Below are 19,117 nucleotides of genomic sequence, written 5' to 3'. Positions count from 1 at the left end.
TATTTGCTCTGGGAGACTCACTGGCTCTGTCTGCAGCAAACAACAAGTGAAGGGGTGGGAGGCATATACTTAAATGAGCCCATGAACTGCCCGTAAAGCAAGATGGACAAGCCCCTTAGACAGCGGGCACCAGCGCCAGGTCCAGGGCTGAGCGGGGAGTGGAATCTCTTTTTCTGTCATTGAGGTCCCCACAGCAGCAGCCCATGGGAAAGGGGAGTGTGGCCACACGGGAACGCTGGAGGGCACAGTGTTCAACTGACCACCTGAAGATCCCATCGGCAAAAGAGGGTGGGCCATAGCATACCAGGTGGTTCCTTCACTGAATCATTCAATAAATATTTATTGAGGACCTACTACGTGACAGCACCATGCAAGGCATGAGATCAGAAGGTGAATACAAAGACAGTGCCTGCCCTTAGAGATTGCACAGGCCCGTGAGGAGGATGGTCTGTCCTGGCAGAGAGAGTGAAGTTCAGAGTCAGAGAGGGCATAGGTGCAGCTCCTGAAGAGGAGGTGTGGGGGCAGAGGCCAGGCAGACCTCGCCCCTAGAGCGCAGAACGGAAGTCTTCATCCTCCCAGAATCTCTTGCGGGAGTGTCCTGCAAACCTGGAAATGCGACTGGCTGACTCAGCTGTGGCCTCCGGGCCCCGTCTTTCCCCTGGCCCTCAGACTCTCACGTACTGGATATTGGTGCCCAAGAACAGGAAGTCCTAGGAGAGACAAGACAGAACAGGATGGTGAAAGCATCCTCTACTCAGAAAAGAGGCATCTCCGATTTAAAAGGAGGCCTGCGGCGGGGAAAACACAAGCCCTGCTAGAAACCAGGTCGGGGCATAAATCCGAGTGTGCCTTCGTCCCCAAGGTCTCCATAAAGCACAGCGTTTGCCTGCTACCTTCTCTACAGTAGCGATTTATTTGCCATTTCCCAAGCTGCTGCTTCCTGGCAGGCCTCATAAATGTCCTTTGTGTTACCTAAATGTTCTCTCCTGGGCAAATAATACAAAAGTGTGAGCTACTAGGATGTACGCTCCTACCTCCTCAGAGGTTTCCATCACCCAAACGAGTGGAAATTCTGAACTCAAGGCAAAGTCCTATTCTTTCGCCTAGCAATACATCCCCTGTTTGGGGGCGTCAGATAAATGGACAGTGTTGACCTCAGAATTCTAATGAATATGACAGCATATAACAAATCTTCCCGTGATTTCCCACATGCCAAACTGACCCAGAAGCTCTCATACTTGGTCTCTCATCTTCATAAGAGCCCAGTGGGCTATACCCCATTTTACAGAGGAGAAAACTGAGGCCAGCTGTGTGAATCGTCACTCAGCCTTTGCTTTGAACAACGATCTGACTCCTTGTAAATACTCAGCAGTAGTTGGGTATTGAGTATCTCTGTGCCTGAAGGACCTTTGAACATTTCATTTCAAACACACCAGTTGGTTGTTTAGTGCTTCAGAGTTCAAGGCCACGCGCTGCCCTTCACTCTCTTCTGTAGCTGTTATTTGCTGCATGTTGGTGATGCATGGGCACCAGGTAGCACCTCCCTTAGTGCTCCCAGGTCCACTGCCCCAGCCATCCCACCTTACAGAGGTCGTTCTAGAAAGATAACTTGAACTGTGGGGCACAGATGGACCATAAAACGCTCGATCGGAACAGTGGAGAGAATAGTGGAGAATCGGACACATTCCCTGGTATTAAAATAGTTAAGTAAATTATGGTCCATCTGATGAGTGGGACAGGACTTAACATTGGGTGTGGGGTCGGGGACAAGGCTGCAACAAAAAAAAGAAAAAGAAAGACAACATGTGTGAGCACCAGCGATGCAACTATTTGAAACTCACAAATAATTTTTTAGATGCTTAGAGAAATAAAAAGTACTGAAAGGAGCCCACTAAAATTCGAACTGTGGGTATATGTGTGTATGGGGGGGCGATGGGTCTGTGAGGGGGAGCAGAGCAAGCATATATTTATAATAAAGCTCTTCCACTTTCAGAACTTGGCCTGTTAGCATATCTGGGGTTGCAGTATTTTAAAATGAGCTGGTCTTGACGTTAACTCAGGTCATTCGGGGCTGGGGAGGTAGGAGGCAGTATAGCACAGATGGCTCCAGCCATCACTCGCTCCAGTAGAAGAGCCCCTTCTGAGGGCCAGGCAGATGGCTTTGTGGAATCTAGTCATGCTGACAGTGTCCCACTGTGGTCCAGGCTCTCCCAGCTGCAGGGCCGGATGGCACCTGGCGCACTGGGCTTTGGTCTCCGAATCAAGAAAGCTAAATCATCCCCCTCCCCAAATTCTCGAGCCCCTCTGAGCCCACTCACCTTGTGGATCTGGAGAACAGGGTCATAGAGCTGAATATGCTTTAGCAGAGGAAGGGGGAAGCCTTTTGCCAATTTCTCTGGAGGTTGAGGTACAACATTGAGAGAGATTTTGTAATAAATGACAATTGTAGACAAAGTTTTTTTTTAAAAAAACTTTTGCTCAAAATCTATACACAGTATATTCTCATTTAATTATCCCCGAAGATTGTGAAGTAGACATGATTATTATTCTCATTTTATGGATAAGAACACTGAGGCACAGAGTGCTCAAGTAATTTATCCTAGGTCACACAGCAATAAAGGGGCAGAGTTAAACCCAGGAAGCCTGGCACAGGAGCCTGAACTTGCAGCCGTGAGGCTGTGTGGAAAGAGAGGTAGGTATGGGGCAGAACATACTCATGACAGAAGCTGTGGGCAGCTGCTCCCCGCCCTCCATCCTCATCTTGCTTCTATTGCAGCAAAATGAAGTAGAGCCTCATGATGGACACTGGGTTTAGGTCTTTATGCTTTATTTTTTTAACTAGGGAGTTGGCGGTTGATGCAGAAATGTGAGTTCAGAGGTAGCTGCCTTGCGCTCTCTATATTAACTTGGTCCTTAGTCTTTCACTGGCCACTTCAGGATGTAGGGGACACTTCTGTGAGTTTCTCCTTCTCTTAGAAGGAGTTTCCTGTGCTCCAAAGAGCTACCCCAGTCCCCAGCCCTCATTAAGCCCTGGAGGGAGATGAGGTTGACTTCAACACTCCCATTGCAAAGACAGGCCACTGGTGCTCACAGAGAAGTGACTTGCCCAAGGTCTCACAGCCTGCAGGAGAGCCCTGCTTCCCAACTCCAAGTCCAATTCTCTTTCCCGGGTAAAACAGTGTCTACTCTAGACTTGGAAAAATCCAGAGTGATTCTTACCATTGACCTCCGGGTAGAGGGTGCTGATAAGGTAGTAGTTGAGCAGCGCTTCTAGCAGCTCCACCTGGTGGAGAACAGGAGAATGGCACATATGGTCGCAGCGTTCACCTGGTGGTCCCCGTGGTCCTAGTGGTCACCATGTTCCCCACCTGGCAGATAGCACTGTGACCACCTGTGCCATCTTGCCCACCAATAAACCTCCCCACGGCCACTGTGAATGTGGGTGCTTCTATATGTGCCAACTTGGCAAAAGGCTTGAGAAAAGCAAATTTCAGGTAGATACCTATACCACGCTACTCTGAGATAAAACTGTTTCGAGATCTACACCTGTAGGTGTGCAAAGGGATAGAACAACGTTGGAAGACTGCACACCCAAACATCTTTCCTCTAGGAAAGACATCAAGGTTTGGCTTGGCCTTATTTTAAGTATTCCTTTGTTTCAATGAGAGTGCTTTCCTGAATTCCTTGTACAATAAACAGAGATTAAAACGCACAATTTTGAACACTATGTGGCAGGTGTAGGGCTCAGAGCACGGCACGCCTACTTCACTCTTCACAATAACCCCTTTGGGCTGACACCCATGGTCCCATTTCACAGATAAGAAAACGGAGGCGAACAGAATGAAGGTGGTTTGTTAGAAACTGGGCAGCGGGGCCAGCATTTGAATCCAGATTTATCTTATTCTATAGGTCTTGCTTTTTATATCCATGTTCCAAAAACCTGATGTCTCACTTTTTGGAAATCTTTACATATGTTTTACTTTATAGAACATGTTTACATGCCATACACAGATAGGGTATTAGTGTGTCTTTGTTCGCTTTATTCTCTAAAAGGAATCTCCTTTGGGGACCTGTGGGCAGTACCTCGCCCCACACTTTGTGTGTTTATTTCCTCTTTGTAAGTACCCAGGGGGAAGAGGAGAACTGGCTGGGGGTGGTCAGAGGAAGTCAGTGTCCCTGGGACCATAAAGAGGAAAACAACCTCTACAAGTTCAGGTCTTCCTTCTCCTCCTTGGCCTGGAGGAGCAGCTACCATCACCCCACCTTCTCCCTTTTCAGAAATGTCCCTGTGATTGCTTCAGCCCACATGGACCTTCCCCTTCTCCTTCCTCCTTTAATAGGGGGCCATCTACTTCACCACGTCTTCCTCTTTGTGGACATCATCTCTTGTTTTGTGTGCCCGGCAATCAATTCCTCTTGTTTTAATAACAGTCCCTATTCCCACTCTCCCCACCCTCCAAGAACCCTTCTTTCCAGTTTCAGTGCATGTTGTTGGGGATTGAAAATTCTGGCCCCAGGAAACCCATCCTTGGCCGATTGGCTTTGTTGAATTTCTGGCCACCCTGATTGGCTGAAGAATGGGCACCTGGCTAAGACTGATCCAATGAGAGCTAGCACAGGGTCAGTTTTTTGTTTTTTGTTTTAGACTTAAATAAAATGGAACTACAGGAAATTTGGGTAGATTTCACCGATAGGTAGAAAGATTCTTCTTTTTTAAATCCTCGCCGAAGGACATTTTTTCATTGCTTTTAGAGAGAGATGAAGGAAGAGAGGAAGAGAGAAATAGCAGTGTGGGTGAGAAGCACTGATTGGTTGCTTCCCCTGTGTGCCCCGACCAGGGAACACACTCCTGGGCCCGGAACTGTACACCCTGGGACCAGGAGCAAACCCATAACCCAGGTACATGCCCTGACCGGGAATAGAACCTGCAGCCCTTCCAGTTACGAGACACACTCCAACCACTGAGCCACACCAGTCAGAGCTGTAGAGAGATTCTTGATGCATTAATTTCAGCACCTAGGTCCAGCTATGCCTGAAATCTCTATCTTTAGTTTTCTTTGTATTTGTTTTTTAATTCTATGCTTCTATACATTCCTCTTGTATGCTTAAGACATTTTTTAGTTGGCTTTCTATATCTTGACATTAAAAGCACTTGGTCTAATAGAAGATTTAATTACATATTATCTTACACCGGGATGTAACCTCTGCTGGGGCAGAGAGCAGCTCTCCTCCTTCTCTACTTTCTATTCTAGGCGCTACAACCTTGTTCAGTCAACACTCTGAATTAATACCCCAATCATTGCATAAATAGAAACAATAATAACTCACATTGAATACTCCAACTTTAGATTCTTTCAGTTCCACTAGTATCCTGTAACGAATCAGAGGCAGTTCAAAGATGTGAGTCTCCCATGGGCGGCCTCAGCAATGGGGGGGTTCCCAGAAAGGAGGAGGCACTGGCTTGAGAAGTCACAGGGCCAAGTGCAGGGTAGGGGCGGGAGTGGAAAAGATGACTGAGGAACCAAAACCAGTGATAGGACTTCACTGGGAAGACTCGGAGGAGGGAGGTGGGTAGTGTGGAGCCCAGTCTTGTTCTGTCACTTCAGGAAGTCCATGTAGCTGGTGTCTAACGGTCACAGATTAAGACAAGCAGTATTAGTACGTTCTGTAGAAGTCTGGAAGTAATGGGGGTTAGTTGGAAAGGAAGCTTGTAGAAGCAGGGCCACTGGGGCAAAAGAATTTGGCCAACTAGGCAGAAATGTAAGTTTCTCTCTCGAATGGTGGGCCCCTAACTTTGACAGGGGGATCTCATCACACCCCTACCACCTCCAGCCAGGATCAGCTACAGGGCCAGACAGAGCAAACCCAGTTGAGCGCCCCCTAGTGGGTGGGAGGCTGACTTACTTTTCTGGCTTCAGGAACCCAGTGATCCTGCTGGTGTTGAAGGTCAGCATGGCAGATACGTTAGCGGCCTGGAAATTCCAGCAGAGGGAAACAGGTCTGAATGCACGGGAAAGATAGCTATGGGGACCAGCTGTCTTCTCTAAACAAACAGCTCCATGAATTACAGCAGGGACTCCTCCTCCGCTGGACCATAGACCCCCAGAAGGCTTATCGTAGGTGTTCAATAAATGTTTGGACTTGAACATTTTTACTTGAAATTGTTGACTACGATAGCAATTAAACTTCATACAGACAACCGAGAGAAAGTGTAGAGTGCCTGCCTCTGAGGATCTCTGGGAAAGGGACCATTTCTAGCTATCGCGGGGCTGAGATTCAGCCCTAGCAGTAATGGTGATGATGATGGTGATATCGTTTTAATTTAAAATATATCGATAACAACAATTTACATAAGAATAATAACAACGTCAAATTGCAGGTATAGCATTTAGGTGCAATTACTTTTGTAGATTTTTGTCTCGTTGAGTTTCAAACCTAAATAAAAGAGCAAGTTCCCCATCAGGGAGCAGGACCCCGGAAGGCTCAGAATCCCTTCTTTGTTAGACAGGGTCCACTGGGAGAGGGGAAACTCTCCCAATGTTTAACTCAGAGAGACTTTAATGCAGGGAGTTGGTGATACAAGAGATGGAAATGCTGAGAAGCCACACAAAAAAAAGGGTTGAAGAGGCAACTGAGAGATTAGCAGAGGCAGAAAACTGCTTCTGCTTCAAGACTGAAAGAACGGAGGGAGTTGGGGTGATAGGAGCCACCAAGGAGGAGACACAGTCACTCCTCCAAGTCTCAGTCTAGGACAAAGGGAGGAGAAACATGCTCTGGCTTCCTGCTTCCTCTTGGGCTGCATTCTCCCGACAGTGCCTTCCATTGGCTGACCTACCTGGAAGTCAGGGTGCAAGGGACCCAGGGAAATGTAGTCTTCAGGGGTCAGATAGAGCTACAGAGTAGAGCAAACAGGTCCAACACCTCTAAACCCTCCTCCTCCCAGCAGCCCAGACTCACTCAGTGGGAGATGCATACGTTCAACAAACCTACAAACAGCTACGTAAGTACGGGTATATTTATAATTAACGTAATGAAAAATAACAGGGTGCTACAAAAGAAAAATGACAGGGGGCCCGAGGTAGATTGAGGTAAGGGTGATCAAAAAAAGACCTGTTGGTGAAAGGGTTGCTCAAGTTGAAACCTGAGGGAAATAGGTAAGTGGGGAGCGGGGAGAAAAGCACAGGGGAAGAAGGACCCGCACTTGCAAACGCAAATCTTACCACGCCGAGCTGGAAGACTGGCTCCTTGACAGAGCCAGGCAGGAGCACAAAGGCCTCAATCTCCATTTGCGGGGCCAAGGACAGATTCCCAGGGCTGAAGTTCAGCACAGGGGCTGAGGCCACTCTTCCCTGGAGCTCCAAGTTCATGTTGGGGTAGCGTTTGGCTAACTGGGGGGGCAGAATGAGGAGATTACGTCAAGAGAATGAAACATGCAGGTTTGCCAGGAGAGCTGGAGGGAGTCCGAGAAGTCTGAGAATGCTTTTTGGTTGATTTTACTGCCATAAAATGCTCTGTACCCTTTTCTCTGGGTAGTATAATAAGACACCTTTCCATGTCAGGTGTATAGAGGCTGTACCCTCTTTTTCACGGCTGCATTGTATTCTACTGTGCATGGCTACTGTTGCTGATCGAACCCTACTGGGCATCGGGTTGTCTCTAAGGTTTTGCCACGATAATGACCCCTCCGGGCGTACCCTCAGCTATTATTTGGGGGAATACATTCCTAGAGGTGGAATTACTGAGTCAAAGGACAGGAATATTTTTTAAATCTTTCTGACCAGAATTGCCAGACACTCGGCCCAAGTTTTTTGTTCTTTCCCGGGCATGGGTGAGAGCTATTGTTCATGTGCACCCTCCCTGCAGGTGGGTGACTATTTATGCAGAGATCAGATGCTAATGTTTTTGATACAACCAGATCCTTCCATTTCAAAAGTGCTCATAACTCTCTTTTTATCTAGGGGTAGGTACAGGTTTAATTTGGGGCAGGACGGATCCTTTTGTGGGGGTGGTGGGGTAGTTGATGAAAGAACAACAGTCCCCTTAGCCTTTTGGTTATGCAAATATAAAATCTACATCCTATTGTAAAAGAGAAATGGTCAGAAAGTGGAGGAGGTACATACACCTCTTTAGTAAGAAGGTGGGCTGAGTCGCTTCCCGGTCAGATTAAATATGATGCAAGTGGAAGGGGGAGAGGGAGTTTGCATCTCTTTCTGGGGCAAAAGCCATGCTGGAGCCAGGGTGCGGCCAAGAGCCCTCCAAAGCTGGCCGGGACAACATGGGGCAGGTTGGGCCGTTGTGGGGCCTTACGAAGAGAAACAGCCTGCAGGGAGTGCCTTACGGAAGGACATAGCCCTCGCACTGCAGGACCTGACGTTTAAAAAATTTCCCACCAGTATGATTCCTCTGAGCCATCCTCCAGCGGTCTGCAAGGCATGTTCAACACTACAGCCTGTCTGAGCTGTGTTTTGGGGGTACTCAGAAGGCGGGAGAGGACAGGTAGCTTTCGGTGGGATTAAATGAGATGCTGCACAGGAAGAGCTTAGCCCAGCAGTGACAGAGCCACTACGAGGTTATTCACGGCAACACGGGACGTGGCCGAAGACTGGAAGCAGCCTTCACGTACGTCCACGGGAGCCTGGACCAGCGAGCTCTGGTCAGTCCACACATCAGCAGACGGGTGCCCGTGGAAACAGGAGTGAGGGAGATCTTTGTCTACCTGTATGGAGTGATCCCCCCGGGACAGTTAGGGGAGAAAGCGTACTAAATGGCGTGTATAGTGGGCCTTCAGTTCATAAGAAAAGAGGACAGACGCACACATTTGTTTGTATATACATAGTGTTCGCGGAAGGATGCGTACACTGATAGTATCAGTAGACTCGGGATGGGAACTGGGGGGGTCAGGGGGTGGGAATAGACAGGGGACATTCCATTCCACAGCCTTTTATGTCATTCAAATATTGAACCATGATCATTTATTATCCAGTCAAAAAACGACTTTCTAAAACATCAAGAAATGCATCTGGTCCCTAGTACGCCCTCTTTAGTGGATGTTATTAATTAGGGTGCAGGTGCATTCTCTGGGGTTCTCCAATAGCACCAGTAAAAGACTGGGGTACCTGTGGCCCCAGGAGACCCGGGCTCAGGCCTGTGTTGTCTGGGCTTTGAAGGGAGGAAAGGCCCAATGCCCGGGGCACTCTGGCCTTCCTTAGGGAACCGGGGCTGCTCTCTGACTCTTGCACAAGCTGGGAGGAGCGCGGGGGTTTTAGAGAGGAACCCTGGAAGGCTAGCCTGCACCCACTGAGGGCTGATGGAGCCTTACCCGGGGGACGAAGGGGCGGAAGGACTTGGTGGTCAGTCGGATGGTAGAGGTCGGTGGAACCTGCAGGAAAGAGACACAGAGAAGTTTTAGGGGTGCTCCTGGAGCTGAAGGTCGGCAGAGAGACGTGTGGGGTATTGAGGACCGGAACTTCTTGAATGCTCAGGTTACCACGTGACAAGATGCCTGTCCTGCATTGAATGGAAGTACATGAGTCCCCAGGTACTCTCTGTTCTCCATGGGGCACAGGTGACATGTGGGACAGACTCCAAGGGTTCACGAAGGTGAGGTTTGCAGGCACACAAACCTAGGTTTGGCTCCTGGCTTTGTCACTGTGTGGTCTCAGGCCACTCCCTTCACCTCTGAGCTTCAACTTCCTCATTATAAAATGGGTTAGTCATAGTCCCCACCTATCAGGTCATTGGGAGGGCTCAGTGAATGGGTGGGCACCGTGCACCTGGCACAAGACCTGGCATATGGTGAGTGCTCAGTGAAACAGCTGTAGGATCCGAGCCACAGAAGAAAGGACTGCACAGCAGGTGGGGCCGGTGCATTGGATGTGACGAAGGAAGGAAAGGCCCCTGCATGTGTGAGAAACCCTCCGAAGGGGAGAGTCCCTCCAGCCCCCCACCAGATAGTCCCCGGTTCATTTCCAGGGGAAACTGGATCCTCCAAATCGAACCTCCCTGTGTATCCCCCACCACCCTGACGTTGCTCATGAGCTACAAGAGCTATGAGAAATAATCTTCTGAAGCCCAGAAAAACCAAAGACACTAGAGATATTAAAAAGGTGATCCACTACAAAGTTTAGTATCCCTCTTACAAAGCCACATTTGAGAGAGTTGTTTGAGAGGTAAGTGTGAGGAAGACTTCGTCTCTCCGTTCTACCATGAATCACTATATCGTGTACCTTTTTCACTTTGGCTCCAAGGACGCTCCCAGATAGATTTGTGATTTTAATAAATATCACTGCTTGAGTGCTGTCCTGCAATCCAAAGTGTTGCTGGTTCAATTCCCATTCTAGGGCACATGCCTGGGTTGTGCACCAGGTCCCCAGTGGGGAGGCATGTGAGAGGCGACCACACATGGATGTTTCTCTCCCTCTCTCCCTCCCTTCCCCTCTCTAAAAATAAATAAATAAAAATTTTTAAAAAATCAATTTGTGTCTTCATAATTGTGCTTTACTTTCAACTTAGTCTTTATTTACTATTTATTCTATGTAAATTCATGCATTTCATTCACTAAAATCTTTTTTAAAAAACATTTAGAAACCATCAGAATGAAACAAAATATGAATTAGAATAACAGATTCAGACTAAGGGGGGAAATAAAACACAAAGTCTTCCACAGTTGTTATAAGAGAGAAAGAACTTTGATTTTTTTTGAGCTTCCTGGCACCCAAAGTGAAAAGGGAAATTGTGCTAGTATATTTTTCCTGGTCTTGATCTTTTTTTTGTAATCATAGTTTATGATTTCACTGATGTAAAGGGTGTAGAAAGGACAGAAGGAAGGGAAACCAGGTTACATTGTCACTTGTAAGAATTATTCTGCCACCCTCCTCACCATGTCATCGGTGATGGAGAAGTTCAGGTACCCGGCCTCGTGATACACTAGGCTGGCTGTGTTGAAGACATAATCGGAGATGGCAAAGTAGACCATTCGGCTGTGTTCCTCAGGGAGGCTCATGACGGGAGCAAGGAAGGCAACTGGGGAGCGATGTTCACGGTTAAAAATTTCAGCCTGGAGAGAGAAAACGAGGTCCGTTGAAATTTTCAAAGTTTATCTCAGGGCTGGACATCTGAGCTAGGTAACCACCTAACACAGACTGACAAGGGGGCCCTGGCTGGAGACACCGCCTGAAACCCCACCAGTAAAGATGTTGTCTTTTAGGCCAAAGTGCTGCACTTCCAGAATTGTCCAGAATCCCTTAATTAAAATTTGCCAGCTTTGATACATTTACCCACAAGGCCTGCTGGCCAGACCCTCTGACTGACCTCATCTGCATGGTAGGCAAGGTGAAGGAGAGGATGAAAGGGGAGAGGAAGTAATAGGGCCTGAGAGCTTTCAGACACTTGTGAGAGGATCCTGGCTCTGGGAACACTCTCCACTACTCCCTATTGCCCTGCCTTCGACCCAGCTGAAACCACAGGGAGATGAGGACAGATCTGAAACCGGGGAACAGGAGGTTCCAAGAAAGAGCTGGTCCTGAGGGACAAACGCCATGCTGAGGCAGGACCCACCCCAGCTCCTGCTTCAGGACCCTCACCTTCAACATCACATCCAGCATTTGGGCTGTTGCCTGAGGGGGCTCCATTAGGCTGTAATCAATGCCAGCTAAACTGTCAATGTCTGTCGTGACTGTAAAGAGGGGAGAGACAGCATTAGGAGGCAGACAGGGAGAAGGGATGAGGGCCCTGACTGACCTACATTCCCGTGACTTTCTTCAGAGCCCTCTGCCCCTTTGCCTCAAGACCCTGCACCCAGCCCAGCCCCAGGGCAAAGAGCTCTTTCACCAAGAAAGAGATCAGCTGGGTTCTCTTGTCCCACTGGTGGATGAGCCATGGGGACAGTGGGGAAGCTCAGCCAAGAGCTCGAGTGGATTCCAGGGAGACACACACACATCCCGAGGGCAGAAAGAGCCCAGGTCTGGCAGCCTGTTCACACCCAGAGCTTCCTGTCAAGGCAGCCACACAGTGGGGAGAGTTCTCCCACCAAGGGTATGGCTGTCCAGGGTGACAGCTGTGGCCTTCATCTCAGGGGACCTGGCCTCCTAGCAACACAGACCAGATAACCAGGAAGGTCAGACACACCCCCCTAGAGCCCTGGAGGAACAGGAGATCCGTGTCTCAGCTCCGGGTTATCTGTGCCCACCTGGCCTTCCACCGGAGGGGGCAGAGGGGCCTGGGGGCCGTGCTATCACAGGACACCTTGGACGGTTTGTCAAGGGTGTTCCTGAAAATTTCACGTGTGCACCCTAGACCTGGAGCTGGCGCGTTTCAGGGCTGTTCTGCGGGTACTCGTAACGCGCAGGCAGAGAGGCTGGGCGAGGAGGCTCCTCCCTCAGATTGGCAACCGCACAGGGGCCCCAAGCCTGCATGTCCAGAATCTGGGGACTTATTAAATAAACGAAGGCACATGCAGAGGAGGGAAGGCTACGCAGCTACTAAAACGAGGCTGTTTCAACCCCTTTGGAAACTGGCAGGGTCTGATAATGCCGAAACTGTGCACAGCGATCTCACTCCTGGGTATAACCCGGAGACGTGCGTTAAATGAACTAGAATGTTCATAGCAGCACTGCCCAAAGTTTTCGGTCCGAAACTGAAAACGGCCACCGGACTGTCAGCAGTAGACCGGATAAATGCGTGGGGGGACGTCGACACGGAGTAACCCTACACGGCAAGGAGAATGAGTGAACTCACTATGCAACAGCACGGATCAGACTCGTTTTAAAGGCGAACAAAGAAAACGTTTGTTTTTGATAGAAGACTTTGAATGCTGCAAGATCCCGTCCACGTACAAAATGTAAAATTAACCTTTGCTGGCAGAAGCCGGGATAGTGGTCACCCCTGAGTGGTGGGCAGCGACAGAGGGACGCACCAGGGGGCTCCGAAAGGCCGATTGCACTCTGTGTGTTGCTCAGGGAGCTGGTGCAAATGTGCTCAGCTTGTGAAAATTCCTTAATCTGTTCACTTATGCTGTGAGCACTTTTCTGTATTAACTTCCATTAAAAATGTTTTCAAGCCCTGGCTGATGTGTAGTTCAGTGGATTGAGCGCGGGCCTGCGAACCACACGATCGCAGTTCGATTCCCAGTCAGGGCACATTCCTGGGTTGCAGGCCAGTTCCCAGCAGGGGACTCATGAGAGGCAACCATACATTGATATTTCTCTCCTTCTCTCCTTCCCTTCCCCTCTAAAGATAAATAAGTAAAATCTTTAAAAAAATGTTTTAAAAAATGAGATCAATTTGTATGTGTTGATATAGAAAGATCTCCAACATTTACAAGTTACAAAAGGACAATGTCTATACTGAATAGATTTATATATATTCATAATTATGCATATGCACATATATTCATAAAAAAGGAATACATATGTGAATGTGTGTTCATATACTCGTTTAAATGTATATGTGCACAGGGTCCAGCAGGAGTAAGGCCTGGTGTGGTTGGTAGGGGAATGATGTGGGGGTGACAATGTGCAGTTTTATTTCGAACATTTCACCTAAAATGTCATATGGTATGCCTAAGTGGGATATTGTTAGGTTACAGAATTACATGTTTATGATTTTATAATAAAAATTTTGTAATAAAAAGTGGTGTTATGTGTGCTGGGCCCTACATCTGTATATGCAAAGAAAATATCTAAGAAGATCACCTAACAGAGAGGTTACTTCTTAGGAAAAAATTTGGGGAGAAAAGGGGCCTTTTAATTTTTACTTTTCATACTTCTGCCCCATTTAAGGTTTTATAAGATACCTATATGCTCTTATAAGAATTAATAGGAATAAACTGTCCCAGGGGCGGGTTCCCCACCTGGAAGAGTTTGGAGATAAGGCTGTAGGTCAGAGGTCACCGACTTCTGGACAGCTTCGCAAATCTGAAAAAGACGGAGAGAAAGCCCAAGTGAGCTCTCTGGCTTTGGTCCCACACTGTGCTACTTGCTTTAGTCATGTGATTTCACTCTATTTTGCCCCCGCTTGATGCCAGCTCTTCGACCTTTGGAAGATGCTTTGTCCTCGCTGGGCCTGGGGCCCAATTTTCACTCGAGCCCAACCCCTGCATGGCTCAGACATTCTTACCTTGCTCTCCAGCGTCCTTTGGAGTTTGGACTCGATCTGGTTGTGGAAGAGATTCAGCAGCCACCTGGGGAGCGGCGCACAGGGGACTGTCAGCTGTGTGCCACTGAGCACAGTGAGGCAGCGGGAAAGCCAGTCCCCGAGGGAGCCCTCCCTGACCTGTCCTGAGACCCTGCTGTGTCCCCCAGTCCCAACTCTCCCACACTCACTGATTCAGGGCATCTGGCACCCCAGCCCCCTGCTGCACCCCAAACAAACTCTTCAGGTTTGGGCGAGGGGCTCAAAACTCCGCATTTTCCTAATCAAGGACATTTGACTCAGAGAGACTTGCCCGAAGGCTCGTATAGTTTTCGTAAACTCTCTCCTTTGGCCCAAAGCCCTCTGTGCCTCCAGTAGCCACGTTTCACTGGCCTGATGGTAGTTCCTGATGTTCTTTTGGTGGAAATGGTGCACCCACACTCCTGGTTTGAATCTGCCCCAGTTCACCTCAGCATTGTCCCCAAGAATGACCTGCAAGTGCCTGTGATGTGCTCACGCATTGTGCCAGGGCCTTTACACTTGTCAGAGGTCAGGTATCTGGCTGGCTAGACCGGGGCTGCAACCAGGGCTCAAGCTGGCCACTGTCCCCGTGGTGACGTACCCCAAAGCTCCTGGCATGTCCACCTCCACGTCATGGATGTGGCTGCTACAGCTGGAGGCAGTGACTGTGGGCCTCCCAGAGGGCTCACTGCCCAGGATGAGGTTGACTGAAATGGTGATGCCCTTGACCCACAGGTCAAAGGAGCCCTGTAGTCTCCTGGGGGAGAAGAGAGAAGCAAGAGTGGATTCCTAGACTAGAGTCAGCCACCATTTGGGGGGAAAACATGAAATATGAAGCCCAATTCTTACCCCCCAATAAGCAGGGCTGGAGCAACAATTTAATTGCAAAAAATTATTTAGAATGTTTATTATAAAGCAAATGGGAAGATGGGGTCACCTGTCTGTGCTGGGGTAACTCGGAGGCATGTCCTCCACCCACACTGTCTCTGGAGGTTCTCAGGGGTGTCTTCCCTTCCTGCCACCCTTCCCCAGAACCCTGTGGGTGCTTCCATAGGCCACTTCCCAGGTAAAGTATTTGCACTTAAACTCTTGCCTTGGGGTCTGCTGCTGGGGTAAGCAAACCGAGAGAACACAATGTTATTATCTCATTTAGCTCTCCCGCAACCCCATCAGGGAGGATGGTAAGAGACTGGTCCAAGAGCCAGGACCTGGAACCTGGGTCTCTGGGCTTGGGCTCCCTCCATCCACCAGGTGGCCTTTGTGATGAGCTAGGGACTCCTTGGACCCAAGAAGAATGGGACCAAGGCCAAGGGCCCAAGAGCCTGGAAGTCGAGCCAACTTACAGGAATGACTTGCGCACCTTCCACCTGCCGTGGACCTGGATGGAGGAGTCAGAGATGGACAGACTCAGACCCTGGCCAGGGAGGGGTGTCAAAGTAGAGGCCAGCAGCTCACAGCTGCGGATGTCCAGGCTGAGGAGATAGACATGGAGGGTGGCATCAGCCCTGGCTTGGGTCCAGCCTCAGCAGGGGTCTTGCTCCCACCTTTGTACCTTCCCCTCGGGAAGGACTGGACCAGCAGGGCTGCTTCAGGTGGGTGTCTAGGCACCCCCGCTTACTGAGCACCTGCTGTGTGCCCAGCACTGACCACATAGCCATGCTCAGCACGTTCCGTCCACTGTGTCTCTTAGGCCCCACAGCGGGGTCAGCACTATCCTTCTTCCCTCTCCACAGGGGAGAAAATAGAAACTCACCGGAGGGGCGCATCTGCCCCAAGTTGCAGCCTCAGGATCAGAGCTCATGGGTCTGATGATCCTGGGTGGGATCTGGAGTAGGCCCCATAGACAACCCCTCCGGGTTTGTGGCTCCCTCCCCCAACCATCCCCTCCCTTGACACAGGCAGGTGGGGGGGGAATCAGATTCACAGAAGGCCAAGCGCAGTTCGAGTAAAGATGCCAAAAGGGCTGAGGGCAGCAAACCAAGATGACACATTATTGAGGGCTGTCATTGGGAAAAGAATGATCAAGTGCCATTTTATTTGCCTAGCACATAGTAGGTGCTCAATAAGTGTTTGCTGAGGGACTGAATAAAAGAAGGAAGGAAGGAAGCAGTCAGTGGTAGTGAGCAGGGAGGGGGTGGATGAGCTGTGGGCTCCATTGCCCTCCTTTCACTGGCTGCCCCACAACAACTGCCTTTTTTAGCATCAGCTGCTTGTATATGTGCATCCTTTGAAGACTTAACTCAAATGCCACCTCCTCTGGGAAGACTTCCTTGACTCCCCCAGATGTACAAACCTCAGCTCTTACAGTTGGGCTACTATATCTAAGGTTTAAGGTCTATCTTCCTTCCAGACTGTGTCCAGGGGTCAGACCACACAGCCTGGACTAGTATCACTCAAAGGAGGCTGCGGTGGCATCCGCATCATACAGATAGGGAAACTGAGGCTCAGCTCACAGAGTCAGTGTGTCTTCGTTACTACTTGTTGCATGAGCGAAGAGAGGACCCCAATTCCCTCCTAGAACTTCCCTCTGAACTCTGGGAGAAACTGTCCTACTGTCTGTCCCAGAGGGGTCCTGACCCAATCCCGGGGCTCTCCCTCCCTCTCCAGGCTCCCACCCCTGCCACCTCGGGGACCCAGCAGAAGGGAGCCCCACCTGTGGAACTCATAGTTCCCACGTCCAACATGCTTGATCTTGAAGTCCCCGTCGAAGTCAGGCAGTGTGATTTTGTGCAGCTCTCTCTGCAGGGCCACCAGCCCCTCCTTGGCCACTGTGGACAGGAAGAAGCCAGGAGTCAGCCTAGTCAGCCTGCCTCCCTCCCCTCCAGTCCCTTAGTGGCTTCCACCTGCCCTGGGGAGAGAGGCCCACTGCCTAATTCACACTAATTACAGGTGTGGGTCAGGGAGCCCTTCTGCGTACCAGGTGGCTTGAGGGACATTCAGGACATCACTGCACTGTATGTGGCACGTGCCCATTTTATGGATGAGGAAACAGAACACCTGTGTCAGCAACTTCACTGGGGGAAGGGCTGCTGTGTGCTTGTGCGGGCAGTTCTCTTTCCTGTCCCTCTTGGTATCTAGTCTGTGCAGAAGAAACTGTAAGGATTTTAGGAATGGAGTTCTCACTTTGCACTCTTTCCAGCAAGGTGAACTTGAACAAGTCCTCAACCTTCACTTTCTCCGTCCGTGAAAATGCAATGATAATACTTTCCTCACTGGGGTGCATGAGGGTGAAAGGAAATCGTTCAGAGCACGAAGGGACCCGGAGGATCAAAGGCAGTCCTGGCCTCATGCCCAGTGTATAGCCGGCACTCGGTCAAGGCCGGGAACAGCAAGGAGGGTTTGTATATTAAAAGTATGGGAAGGACCAAATCCAACGCTTGAGGATCTGTTAAATAAACATGGTACATTCACATGCAGAAAGGAACAAAAGGGAACTTTTATCTGATGTAGGGTTTCAATAGAAACAGGACCTTTGTTCTGAAATATGGAGGAGCTAGGACTGTGCCCTCAAGGAGGACACAGGCACATCGATGACCAACAGTCTGCCTCTTTCCAACTTACATTTTTCCCTTTAGCAAATGCATGTGCCAGTCCCTGTGCCAGAATTCTACCCCCTTATCTCTGGCTAACTCCTACTTATCTTTTCTACCTTCCCTCACCTCCTCCAGGAAGACTTCCCTGATTTCCCTCTCCCTCTGCCCAGCTAGCCTGGGCTCCCAGCAACTGTACCTGAGGGAATGTTATTACCCCATTTAATACATAAGGCAATCGAGGCTCCATGAATATGAGAAGCTCTCCTTGCTCAAATACTCTGCAGAGCGGTGTATAAATCCACCCATGGGTGGATTAATTCTGAGGCATTGTTTCAGCATCTTTTAAAAAATACTCTTACTTTTGTCCATTCTTTAAAATGGAGGTATAACATACACACACAAGGTACCTAACGGGAGCCAACCTTAAGGTGCTGCCTTCCTTCCTTTCCTGTCTCACATTTCCTCTCCCTAGGGTGTGTCCTGGAATCATCTCCCGAACCAACCACTTGCACCCCAACCCTTGTCTCTTTGGCTGGCGGGAGCCCAGCTAAGACAAGTAGGGTGCCTGAGTGACACGGTGGTTGGGTGGCGAGGCCCAGAGTCCCAGTCGGGCCCAAAGAAGCGTGCCTGTCTGTGTCCCTGCTGTACCCAGAGCAACCTGGTGCCAAGTGGGTCAGCCAGCCCAGCTGACGGCCATCGTGCCTTACCATACTCCAGGCCCTTGGCTGTGATCCTGGCGACCAGGCCGGGGTGGGCACCCAGGGTCCCGGGGGAGGACGAGAGCAGTAGTCCCAGCAGCAGAGAGGCCAGAGCCCTGGCTGAGGCCCACATCCTGGGCTCCCAGTGGGTGAGCCAGGGCTGTTGCAGGTGCGGGCTGGGCCCTGCTTCCTTAAGTAGCTGCGCCTGCGAGCTCGGGCAGCTCCCATGTGGGGACGGGTTCCTGGAATCAGGAGGGGCACAGGGACTGGAACCTGCTTGCGACACTGTGGGGGTCACGTGTCATACTAAAAAGCCTACTGCTGCCACTCCAGGGTCAGAGGTTGGACTGGCCAGGCCCCAGGTGGCAATATCTGTCCACCCTTCCCACAGAAAGACCCCAAGTTCATTGCTAGGAAGGCCCGGTTTTACAGAACAGGAAACTGAGGCTCAGAGAGGCCATGCCACATGCTTGAGATCACACACCCAGCCAACGCAGAGCTGGGAGTCTGGTGCCATTCCCATTCTCCCTTCTTGATACCCGACATTGTTTGTGTTAAAAAGAACCACCCCATCCCCACCCCGCCATGGGAAAATGGGCTTTCTCAAATCCTGGTGGTGGCATAAGTTTCCGGAAGGTAACCTGGCAAATCATTAAACGCCTGCATGCCCCGTGACCCAGCCATTGCATAATTAAGCCTGTGTACAAGTATGCCACTGCTTCAAGGTGCCCCTCG

The 19,117-nt window shown here is 49.8% G+C and overlaps 1 protein-coding gene across 2 annotated transcripts; it reads right to left on the bottom strand.

Annotated features, from left to right (window-relative positions):
• Positions 1-308: 308 nt before the first annotated feature.
• Positions 309-18,624, bottom strand: LOC118985468 (lipopolysaccharide-binding protein-like). Of its 2 annotated transcripts, XM_037044044.1 has the most exons (15): positions 18,392-18,623; positions 16,805-16,919; positions 15,495-15,623; positions 14,753-14,908; positions 14,116-14,179; positions 13,850-13,913; positions 11,583-11,674; positions 10,880-11,056; positions 9,320-9,379; positions 7,221-7,388; positions 5,905-5,972; positions 5,329-5,371; positions 3,220-3,283; positions 2,319-2,395; positions 309-710 (listed from the first exon to the last, which is right to left on the bottom strand). In XM_037044044.1, the coding sequence occupies exons 1-15, from the start codon at positions 18,513-18,515 to the stop codon at positions 666-668; spliced, it is 1,446 nt and encodes a 481-aa protein (XP_036899939.1). In that variant the 5' UTR covers positions 18,516-18,623; the 3' UTR covers positions 309-665. The 2 variants fall into 2 exon arrangements, with proteins under 2 accessions (XP_036899939.1, XP_036899940.1); XM_037044045.1 differs by lacking the exon at positions 10,880-11,056 and having other exon boundaries at positions 18,392-18,624.
• Positions 18,625-19,117: the final 493 nt, after the last annotated feature.

The sequence above is a fragment of the Sturnira hondurensis genome, unplaced genomic scaffold (genome assembly GCF_014824575.4).
Source record: "Sturnira hondurensis isolate 20B ecotype Veracruz unplaced genomic scaffold, ASM1482457v3 Scaffold0004136, whole genome shotgun sequence".
Classification (NCBI taxonomy): Eukaryota; Metazoa; Chordata; class Mammalia; order Chiroptera; family Phyllostomidae; genus Sturnira; species Sturnira hondurensis.
The sequence above is the reverse complement of the archived record's forward strand: the minus strand, read 5'-3'. Positions and strand labels throughout refer to the sequence as shown.